Source organism: Vitis vinifera, chromosome 1, assembly GCF_030704535.1.
Source record: "Vitis vinifera cultivar Pinot Noir 40024 chromosome 1, ASM3070453v1".
Taxonomy (NCBI): domain Eukaryota; kingdom Viridiplantae; phylum Streptophyta; class Magnoliopsida; order Vitales; family Vitaceae; genus Vitis; species Vitis vinifera.
Window position 1 is genome coordinate 2,269,260 of NC_081805.1, and position 12,145 is coordinate 2,281,404.

Consider the following 12,145-nt stretch of genomic DNA (forward strand, 5'->3'; position numbering starts at 1 on the left):
TCCTTGATGGAGAATAGTTGAAGCAGGCTATTCACTTAACTAATTTGGACTAATATAACTCAAATTTTAACATAAATCTAATGCAAAGTTAAATATGACTAATGCAAAATACCTCACATATTTTAAGAGAAAAAAAAATTCAATGAAAATGCTAATAACTTATATTACAAGGGATCCACTCACAATGATGGTGGAGCATACAAGTAATAAGTTGTCCATTGACACTTATTTAGTATTTAACTTAATTGTTCTCGTTTAACCCACTAGTAATTTAGCCAACTAGTATGATTTTCTACCCTTTTCCACTATACAATTTTGTGGGTAAAATTAATTAATTATGAACTTTTTGTTACAACCACTTTATGAAATTTTTTTCATGATAAATACATTTTTGCTATGAAAAGGTTTTGTTTGAATCACTGAAATTGTTACTTTTAAGGGTGGATATTCACCATTTTTATCCTTTTCCACGTTATAAACATCACATAAACCAAAATTAATGACTTTGTAAATTGCTAATACAAATCAAGATAATTGGTATTGATAGGGAGAAGAACACTGTAAGTGAAAAAATCCTTTTAAATTCTTCGATATTTATAATAATCATTAATAATGTAAAAATATTCATTGCAAAACTTTAATATTATTCATTTAGCCATAAAAAAATCATTAATAGAATAATTGAATTAGATTTTTAAGATAAAGGGAAGATCAAGATAAAATGAGAGAAGAAAAGAAAGATATGAGAAAAATGATTAAATAATTGAAAGATCTTGTAGCTCGTTTTTTTTAAATTTATATTATTTCAATTTTTTTTAATCGTGTCACAATGCTTACATGAAATTGTAAAATTCAAGAACAAGAATGACATGAGCTTATAAGAAGACATTAAGGGTGACAACCCGCCATATATATGAAGTAGATCATCATGAATAAAAAATGTTCTTTTTTATCCTCAAGTGTTTCTATTGAATATTTTAATAATCTAATATTTTCAATTAAATCATCTCATTTTATCATCTCTTACCAATATAATTCAAAATAAATTTTATTAATGAACTCTATGTTAAAAATAATTTTTTTTTAAAAATTATTCAAAATTCGAAAGATGGTACCTCCCATCAAGTATCAAGTAATCGTGGATGCATATTTATCTTAGATATAGGCTAAAGGAAGAATTGTTGATTCCGTACAAGTACGTACATGACATTTTCAAAACGATAGTATAAAACAATATTGATGGCTGAATCTGAATCCAATCCAGTCCAGATTCCAGAACAACAAAAGTGATTTACGGTAAAAAGAAGCAGTGGGTCGTCCCCCCAAAGTTTCTCTAAGTCAACTTCATTATTACCAATTCAATCAAGTCCTGCTGCTAGTGCGATTTGGTCTGTTCCCAGCATTAGGTGTTGACTAGCTACAGTGATCATCGAGTAGAATAAATTAATAGGGGCTCAAGGAGGGAGACTTCACCAGAAGTTGGCCTCAATTGAAGCAGGATGCAATTGGTAATATGTTTTGAACATCAATGAAAATGCTTGGAATTTAATCATCAATTCTTAATCATGTAGGTATTGTTTACTTATTCTCAATCATATATGTATTATTTATTTTGGATTTAAGGATTCTCACCGCTTCAAAATATGTTTACATAATTAAGAAGAATCCTTACATATATATAATTTTTTTCTCATATCCAAGGAGGATATTGTAATCACCTTTCATACAAAACACAACGTTTTTGTTATATTCCATAAAATTAAGGGATGAAACAAATAGATATTTCTTATAGGAAGATAAACACCTGTAAAATAAACTCTAAATTAGTTTTGATATCATTTATATGGACTTCTTTTAATTATATAAATGTGTTTTAAAACTATGATAACCTTTAACCCTAGAATGTATAATATCTAAGTGATTGAAAGCGGATTGTTATATTGCATGTCAGCATCGGCATATCTTATGCTCAGAGATGACTCATTATAATAGTGGAGCTACCATACAACAAGAAGTGGGTAGTCCACTCAGGCTTCTCTGGGCACTCAATTATTCTCCTTCTATGTGCCCACAAGAAATCCAGTCAGCCACTGCTAGTGCCATATATAAGTGCGGGAGGGGCGGAGAGACTTCATCAAAGGTGCCTTGAAGAAAGAAATGGCTCCCAAGGCTTTCGTGATCCTTGGCATCCTCTTCTTTCTGATGACAATTCCATCCATGAAATCGGAGTCTCAAACGGTGAAAGATAGTTCAAGTGATGAAGCAGCCCAGAATAATCCTACAGACGGCGGGACTGCACCATCAACCACCCCAGTTCCACCGGAGATTGTTGTTGGAGGGCCCCCCTACAGAGACTATTTACCAGATAGAGAAACTTCACCATACCATCAGTATCACCGTGAGTATAACCTTTCATGCAGTTCAATAAGCTACTGCATGCATTACTTGATTGTTTTGTTTCTAGTTTCATTGGATCCAGTAGGATGATGGAGATATGAACTTGTTAACAGTTGTGCCTTCTGATAACAAGTTTGTCCTCCTACCGCTTGCGCTTGGAGGTGAGCCATAGGATTTGGAGCATTCAGCAAAACAATAGTTTAGTCTTATAAATAAAAAATCTAGCTAGGTTATGTTTAGTTCTAAAAAAATTCCAAGGAACCAAAAAAAAAAAAAAAAGAAAAGAAAAATAGTTTTCTCAAATTTGATTTCACTATAAAAAATATAAAAGAAAATCAAACCTAACTTGAATTAGTTAAGAATTTATATATATTTTTAATTATTTAATCTTTACACAATAAAGGAAATATAATTTAAATAAATTTGAGAAACATATTTTTCACTGAGATTCTTAGCATATGACCAGCTCCAGTTTTTAGCTAGTCATCATGTAATTTGGCTTCATCTAATTATAAGCAATTCTCATGGTTATTATTGCAGAGGTCCGCGTGGTGTGCAGGAGTAAATCACGAGGAGCACCAGGTGTATGCGAATGAAGGGGAAGGGAAGGCCCTCGATTTTCTATGTTTAGGAGCTTTTCCCAAGAAATTAAAAATTAAAGCTAAATGGGGTCGAGGATCTCTCTCTCTGGGTTTGGGGTGAAGTTGGGTCCATACATTTTCTCTTCCCGTGTGTTGTAAAATCTAAATTATCAATATTATCAAATTATATTCAAGAATAAAATAAATAATGTGAGGGAGTGTGTCCATGGGGTTACGTATTATTGGGAGTAAGTGGTTATTGTTAAGAAATCTTTAAATTGAATTAGAATTTACTGGCTTATAAATAGCCTTACAAGATAACTCAAACAGAGCTGGAAGTAATCCACATCTAACAGTCCTAGAAACTTGGTTTATAACTAAAGAAATAGATAAACCTAAAAGCACATCCCTTATTAATAGGAAAAGCTATCAAATCCCTAACAAACTACCTAAAAACGAGTACTTTAACATCCTTCCTTAAACTGAATGCTTTAGCAATCAGTTTACTCCAGGATCCAAACAAACACCCAACAAATCACGTAATTTCAAGAATGCATCAAGCTTTAGAGGTTTAGTCATTATATCTGCAACTTGCTCCTGCGTATGACAATGAACCATCTCTATAGTTCCATCTTTTGTAAGCTCACGAAGGAAATGAAAACGAACATCAATGTGTTTGCAGTGACCATGCATCACTAGATTCTTAGAAAGCTTGATTGTTGAGTTGTTATCACAATAAACTGTTGTAGAATCATGTTGAGCATGGTTGAGACCTTCCAATATCCTTCTTAACCATATTGCTTGACAGGCACAAGAAGTTGCAGCAATAAACTCAGCTTCAGTAGTGGACAAAGAGACCACAGGTTGCTTCTTTGAGGACCAAGACACTGCTCCTGAGCTCAACATAAACACATAAACTGAAGTGCTTTTCCTATCGTCTAAATCCCCAGCATAATCACTATCTGTGTAGGCAATCAATTCCTCATTTCCACCCTTCTTGTAGAACACACCAAAATCAATGGTACCTTTCAAGTACCTTAGTATCCTCTTTGCTGATTGCAAATGAAGTTCAGTAGGACAGTCCATAAATCTGTTGATGAGACTCACCACAAACATAACATCTGGTCGAGTGGCAGTCAAATACATAAGAATTCCTACAATCTTCTTATAGAACGTACTGTCAACCTTCACTCCATCTCCATTTTTCGTAAGCTTGAATCCAGGAACCATAGGATTGTGAACTGGATTGCACTTGTCCATGCTGAACCTTTCCAACACCTCCTGTGTGTATTTCTTCTGATTAATAAAGATGCCATCTGATCTTTGCATCACCTCAATGCCAAGAAAGTATCTCATTTTTCCAAGATCAATCATATCAAATTCAAGCATCATGGATTTCTTAAACTCAGCAAACATAATTTCATCATTCCCAGTAAAAATAAGATCATCCACATAGAGACACACAATCAAAATCTTACCTCCTTTTCCAGTCTTGATGAATAAAGTATGCTCATAGTGGCATTTTTTAAATCCTTCCTTCATAAAATAGGACTCTATACGACTATACCAAGCTCGCGGAGCTTGTTTAAGTCCATACAAAGCCTTTTTCAATCTGTACACCTTCTGCTCATTGCCCTTCTGTTCATAGCCAGGAGGCTGTTCGACAAAGACTTCTTCACTTAGTTCACCATGTAAGAAGGCTGACTTTACATCTAACTGGTAGATTGTCCACTCCTTTAGAGCTGCAAGAGAAATCACCACTCGAATTGTATCTAATCGAGCTACAGGTGCAAAAACCTCAGTATAATCCACCCCATGTTCTTGAGTGTAACCCTTTGCTACCAACCGAGCCTTGTACTTATCCACTTCTCCATTCTCATTAAACTTTGTCTTGTAAATCCATTTTACTCCAACTTTCTTTGCTTCAGTAGGTAAATCTGTCAACTCCCATGTATCATTCCTCTCTATGGCTTCTATCTTTGCATCCATTGCTTTCTTCTATTTCATACTTTTCACAGCATCGCCAAATGAGACTGGATCATTGCCGACAAACAAAGCTTGGTATGCAGTGTCTTCTTCCTCAGATAAACCATTTCCACTTTCGTAATCTCTCAGCCAAGCTGGTGGTCTTCTGATTCTTCCTTCATTAGGATTAAGTGGATTTTCTTCATTTGACTCATATGAATCATTACCCTCCATAGCTTCAATTGTAATGTCATGGTGATCAGTTTCAAAATTTCCTCTATTGGTATCAACTAGGACTGCTTCTTTGTCACTTTCTCCCCAGTCTAGATCAGCTATAATGGCTTTTTCATAACTTTTGTTCCAATCCCAACTGTTTTCTTCTTCAAACTTCACATCTCTGCTTACTATTATCTTCTGAGAGATTGGATCATACAATCTATATGCCTTCGACTCCTCACTAACTCCAAGTAGAACACATTTCACACTCTTGTCATCAAGCTTAGTCCTCTTACTATCAGGAATATGAACATGAGATATGCAGCCAAACACCCTGAAGTGATCAACTGATGGTTTAGATCCACTCCAAGCTTCTTCTGGAGTCATGTCTTTTACTACTAGAGTTGGACTTCTATTCAGAACATACACAGTCCAATTAATAGCTTCAGGCCAAAAATTTTTTGGAATTTTTCTTCCTGAAAGCATGCTTCGCACCATTCTGTTGTGGAGTATATGCCGCTGTCAGTTGTCTACGTATGCCATTTTCCTTACAAAAATTTGTGAACTCGTGTGATGTGAATTCTCCTCCACGATCAGTGCGAAGACATCTTATATATGAACCAGTTTCTTTCTCAACACAACTCTTATAATTCTTGAAAGTGATGAAAGCTTCTGACTTCTCTACCAAGAAATAAACCCAGGTTTTTCGGCTAAAATCATCAATGAAAGTGATCAGGTACCTTTTCTTGCTATTTGAAGTGGGGTTGATTGGTCCACAGATGTCTGCATGCACCAGTTGAAGAATCTGAGAAGCCCTTCACGTGCTTTCTTTTGGAAATGGATTTCTTCGTTGTTTTCCTACCAAGCAGTCGTCACACACTTTTAAAGGAGCTTGAAATTGTGGCAGTCCATTCACCAGTCTTTTCTGCTGAAGAGTCTTCAAGCCGTTGAAGCTTAAATGTCCATATCTAAGGTGTCAAAGCCGAGCTTGATCCTCTGTAAGAGAAGAAAGGCAGATTTCTTCTTTTAGCAATTTGTGGGCAGGCAAAATAAACATTCTATTTAAGGACATTGCAATCTCCATGATTAATCCTCTATCTGGATGATAAATCTTACATTTCCCATGTTGTATGAGAATTGCAAGCCCTTTCTCTTGTAGCTGTCCCACACTTAGAAAATTATTCTGCAATCCCGGAACATAAAACACTTCAGTGATGAGCTGCACAATTCCATTCACAAACATTCGTATATTTCCTTTTCTTGTTACTGCCATGCTTGAATTGTCTCCAAGCTTTACAGAAGTGCTGAAACTCTCATCAAGCCTAGAGAAAAGCTCCTTCTTGCCACACATATGGTTGCTACAACCTGAGTCAAGAAACCATAACTCCTCTTTGCTAGCTTCCTTGCCATCTACATGTGCCATTAATAATATTTCTCCACTAGCTTCTGCATACTGTGCCTTTGTCTCTGTCTCCTTGTTTGGACATTCATATTGAAAATGTCCAAGCTTATGGCAATTATAGCACTCAATGGTAGACTTGTCAAAGCTTTGTCTACTTCTACCTCTTCCTCTTCCTCTTCCTCTAAATCCACCACGACCTCGTCCTCTTCCTCTTGATTAATCTTCATAGGTAACCTTCAATGCTTGTTCTTCCACAAGATGGCCATTCATGCGTTGTTCATGCACCAAAAGACTGCTTTGTAGCACATCAATGGATAAGGTGTCTAGATCATTAGACTCCTCGATAGAGCACACAACATAGTCGAATTTAGGAGTCATAGATCTTAGAATCTTTTCAATGACCACAACATCCTCCATTTTCTCACCATGAACCCTCATTTTGTTGGCTATAGTAAGGGTTCGAGCAAAGTACTCATTCACATATTCTCCTACCTTCATGTTGAGCATCTCAAATTCCTTTCGAAGAGCTTGTCGTTGTGCGCGCTGCACCCGTGCCGTCCCCTGGTACTTCTGCTTCAAAGAGTCCCAAATGCTCTTTGCTGTATCTTTGTTCAGAATGGTTTCTAGGACTGATCGATCAATGGCTTGGAAGAGATAATTTTTAACCTTCAAATCCTTCAGTTTTGCATCTTCAATCACCTTCTTTTGCCCTTCAGTGAGTTCTACCCCTGCTTCTGCTATAGGGATCTCTTGTTCTATCAGGTTCCAATATTCCTTCGAGCGCAAAAAATTCTCCATAAGCATACACCAATGATCATAGTGTGCATCAAGTTTTGGAATTGCTGGTTGCACAAAGTTACTCTCAGTTGCCATCCTTACTGCTACACTCTTAGAAGACTGCTGCTTCTCAGGTTTCTGCTAGTTTTGATCAGGCCCGGTGATTGCTGGTTTCTGCTCCTTTTGCTCTGATACCAAATGTTAAGAAATCTTTAAATTGAATTAGAATTTACTGGCTTATAAATAGCCTTACAAGATAACTCAAACAGAGCTGGAAGTAATCCACATCTAAAAGATAACTCAAACCGAGCTGGAAGTAATCCACATCTAACAGTCCTAGAAACTTGGTTTATAACTAAAGAAATAGATAAACCTAAAAGCACATCCCTTATTAATAGGAAAAGCTATCAAATCCCTAACAAACTACCTAAAAATGAGTACTTTAACAGTTATTAGCTAATGATAGCATAGTAGTGGCTTCTGATTTGGGTTTTATCGATTTAAAATATGTCAAGAAGTATTAGGACAAATAAATACTAAATAATAAGCCCAACTAATCCATGATAAGTACTCAACCTCAAATTAAACCAAACGTACCCATGATAATCTCATTATAACAAGGATGAAAATATAAATTTTTACCATAATTTTTATTAAGACAAATAAATACTAAACAATAAGCCCAACTAATCAACCTCAAATTAAACCCAAGAAAGACCAGATGGTTGAACGGCTGTGATGAACCGTCGGTTTGAGCCTGTATTCTTTTGGCCAAAATTGGTCATACTGCTGGGCTTCAAATCTGGGAAGTTCACCAGCCACATGCAGCTGGTGGGTCAAGCCAACAATACAAAGGCATTTTATTCTCTATGCTTTTTGATGTGGGACTGTTTTGAAAACTGGGAGAATAAAATGCAACATGGGGATTCGACCCCACAACATTAAGCTTAGAAAGTCAGGCCTCCCACCATTACGCTATTTATGAATAAAAAATAGATTCTTCCCAAAAATTTTATAATAATAAAAATGCAAATAATTTAAAGTAAAATAATATAATTATTTTAAAACCATAAAATAATTAAATATATAACTTTTAATATATATATATATATATATAAATTAAATGACTTCACATTTAAATATTATATATATTTTATTTAATAAAATGTTAAAATATTAATGCATCTATATACTATATACTAATTTGATAATATTAAACAAATAAATATTATTAATTTTAAATTTCCTTACATATTTAAATTTTTATAAAAATTTTAAATTTTAATAATATATAAATTACATATTTATAATGTTACCGATTTGACTGTGATTCTATCATCAGTTCAGTGAACCGTGAATCGATAACTTTTTCGACTCAATGACCGGTTCGATTTTGAAAATATAGATTTTTACAAATATATCTTGATATATTGGTAAAAAATTTGACACTATATATATATATATATATTAAAGTTATTTGAAGGAAGAAATTAATATATATGTGTACATTAGAAAATAATATATCAAATTTAAAAACATATTATAAATATCAATTAAGATTGTTGACTTACTAAACCAATACAATATTTTATTCCATTTAAAAAAAAATTAAAGTTCCAACCATCCTCCACAAACTTTAAAACTTCATAAGTAAAAATAAAATAAGCAAAAAATAAGGTTTTAAAAATTACCACTTTTAGTGAGTCAGTAAATAGGACGTATGTCCAATCGTTTTTCACATTATGGACATTCACTAGAATATGGTATATATATTGGAACCCTGATAACCTATGCATTTTGTTATTATTGCCAAGTGGAGGATCCATTAATTTGAAATAAATGAACTCTCGCAATTTTCCTTCTCAAGCTTATCGCCATTTCCTTCTTTAAGAGATATTGGATCAGATGAGACATTTCTTTCTTTCTTCTTGGTTGACTGATATATGCCCACTCTTGCCTTTGGTCTGATCTCAACTCCTCATGGCTAAGTAATTTCAATCTAGCAAGCTACTGCATGCTTAGGAAAGACAACGGGGCAGGTTCGGGATGGGTCGCCCCCATCCCAATCCCGCTCCGTTTATTCAAAATAATTCCCATCCCCATCCTATTAAAAAAATTAAACGGGGCGGGGAGGGTATGATAAATTCTCATACCCACCCTACCCCGCCCCGTTTAACTTTTTTTTGAATTTTTTTTTAAAATTTTTAATTACATTAAAATAAATATATTTTATAAATAATTAAATAATTATATTTTTTATAACTTATTTTATTAAATAAATCCAATAAGCTACTGCATGCTTAGGAATGACAATGGGACGGGTTCGGGACAGGTCGCCCCCATCCCAACCCTGTTCTATTTATTCAGAACAATTCTCATCCCCATCTCATTAAAAAAAATTAAACAGGGCGGGTGGGTATAATAAATTCTCATACCCGCCCCGCCCCGTCCCGTTTAACTTTTTTTTTTTTCAATTTTAATTTTTTTTTTAAAATCGATTTAAAAAATTTTAATTACATTAAAATAAATATATTTTATAAATAATTAAATTATTATATTTTTTATAACTTATTTTATTAAAAGTATTTTATTATTATCTATATATTAAAAATAGTAAAATAAAAATTAAATTAAATAAATTGTAAAATTTAAATTAAATTTAATTTTATATATAATTGGGGCGGGGCGGGGCAGGACGGGATAATACCCATACCCGCCCCAGGTTTTTTAAAAAAAATCTCAAACCCGTCCCAAACCCGTTTATTAAAATTGAACCTTGTCCCAATAGGGACGGGACGGGACGGGTGCCTGAAAAAACTTGTCTCATTGTCATCCCTATGCATGCTCCACCCCTAAAATATGTTATGAAAGTTATGAAAGATGCCTCCACATACTTACATGGTTCAAAGCCATGATCATAATTACATGGTTCAAAGCCATGATCATGGTCATTGAGTCAAAGAATCTTGACCTTCATCAAATTTGGATTCAAGTTATTCACTCATAAAATTTAAAATATGTATCTATGGATGGTAAAGTTTTTTGAATGATTAATACAAGAAATTAGAAAGGAAATATTTTGTATTTCCTAATTTGGTTTTTTCAAAAATTGTTTTTAGTGAGTTTTCAAATTGTGTTTATTTTTAAATTGGCATTTGATTCTAAAAAGAATTTTTAAAACAATTTTTTGGTAAGTTTTAAAATTTGTATTTGTTTTTAAATTGGTATTTGATTGTAAAAAACATTTTGTTTTAGAGTTAAGAAACTCTCCATAAGTTTAAAAAGGATTTTACAAATATAAATAGATATGTGTTTACGCTAAGAGAATATAACCATCAAAACTTTATTTTATAATTCTTAAACTTTTAAGACCTTTCTTGAAAGTAACTTTCTACTATAAGAAATGTTAGAGATTTTATTATGAAATTTTGATAAGGGCTTTAGAGGATCCACTAAGAGTGCAAGGATATGAAAAAGAAATGTATGTGTTGACGATATAAGATATTAAGAAGTATGCGTATTCGAGTAGATAAAACTATATCCTATTTTTTCATAATTAATAGATTATTCAACGGTTAGTAGACTACATGTGATTTTTTACACCTGGTATGTTGTTAGGTGATTTTTTACCCTATGCATAGCCTGAAATCAATTCTATTTATCTGTGAATGAGATTTTTACTCTTACTAAAAAATTAATATGAAGGAAGAAACTTAATATAGGTAAGAAAAATCTTAATTTAGGGATTAATTTAGGTACTATTTAGTATTTATTTCTTCTCTAGGCAGTCTCATTATATTAAGATTAGGCATATTTTGCAGCCACCAATGCTGGTGGTACTCCAAATTGGTTGCTAGATTCTAGAGCCTAGCTCTCATCACGTATCTTTGATCTCCAGAATCTGGCCACACATTTTGAGCACGATGGCGTTGATGATATTATTCTTGGATATGGTAATGGTACATAAAATACACTTACATGGGCTCTGCTCTCCTTCACACACCATAGAAGAATTCAATTTATAAAACGTCTTGTTTGCACCTTTCATTCATCGCAATTTCCAGTCTCTGAACCCTACAAACGAAACAATGCCTCAAATTGAATTTTACCCACATTCTTTTTCTGTGGAAGATTTGACCATGGGGGCATTCCGGTGCAAGGAACGAACAAGGGCATGCAACAGATATGAGTGGCCCTCTCACACTCCCTTGCTGCAACACCAATGGCTCTCACTAGAATTAATTATAACGACTTGAGAAGATTAGGTCACCCAAATAGCAGGCTTTGAAGTCATTTAGTTTCTTCTCAACTCATCCATATGTCATCTACAGAATCGGTTGATGAGTTCTCTTACTATGTTTTCTTCTTTGATCACCACAGCAAATATATGTCATTGCATCCCATGACTCCAAAATCTGATACATCCACCCATCGCATGTACACCTCAAGACATCTAGTCTTTGTTGGAAATATATTTCCATTTCTTGATTATCTTAACTCCACATATTCTATTTGTACAACTCAAGCTTAAAAAATTCCCCGTTCTATGCTCAAAATTATGTAAGTTAACTCTTATTTGAATTGGAATAGTTACTACTTTTAATGGGTGGATAAGTGGGATGTATGCCCAATTGTTTTCCATATTGTTAACAATATTCAACAGAATACACATGTGGTCTCTGTTGAAAATATATTTTCATTTCTTGATTACCCTAACTCCATAGATTTTGTTCGTATAACTCAAATTTGGAAAATTTCTCATCCTATGCTCAAAATTATGTAAGTTAACTCTTGTTTGAATTGCAAT

General features: G+C 33.7%; 2 protein-coding genes across 2 annotated transcripts; one reads left to right on the forward strand and one right to left on the reverse strand.

The window, feature by feature from the left end:
* The first annotated feature begins 2,018 nt into the window (after window positions 1–2,018).
* Window positions 2,019–3,217, forward strand: LOC100243987 (uncharacterized). The gene is made up of 2 exons (XM_002277975.4): window positions 2,019–2,398; window positions 2,938–3,217. The coding sequence occupies exons 1-2, from the start codon at window positions 2,158–2,160 to the stop codon at window positions 2,991–2,993; spliced, it is 297 nt and encodes a 98-aa protein (XP_002278011.1). The 5' UTR covers window positions 2,019–2,157; the 3' UTR covers window positions 2,994–3,217.
* Window positions 3,218–6,733: 3,516 nt separating this feature from the next.
* Window positions 6,734–7,434, reverse strand: LOC104879353 (uncharacterized). Its single transcript, XM_010651971.3, has one exon. The coding sequence runs from the start codon at window positions 7,432–7,434 to the stop codon at window positions 6,778–6,780; it is 657 nt and encodes a 218-aa protein (XP_010650273.1). The 3' UTR covers window positions 6,734–6,777.
* Between the last annotated feature and the right edge of the window lie 4,711 nt (window positions 7,435–12,145).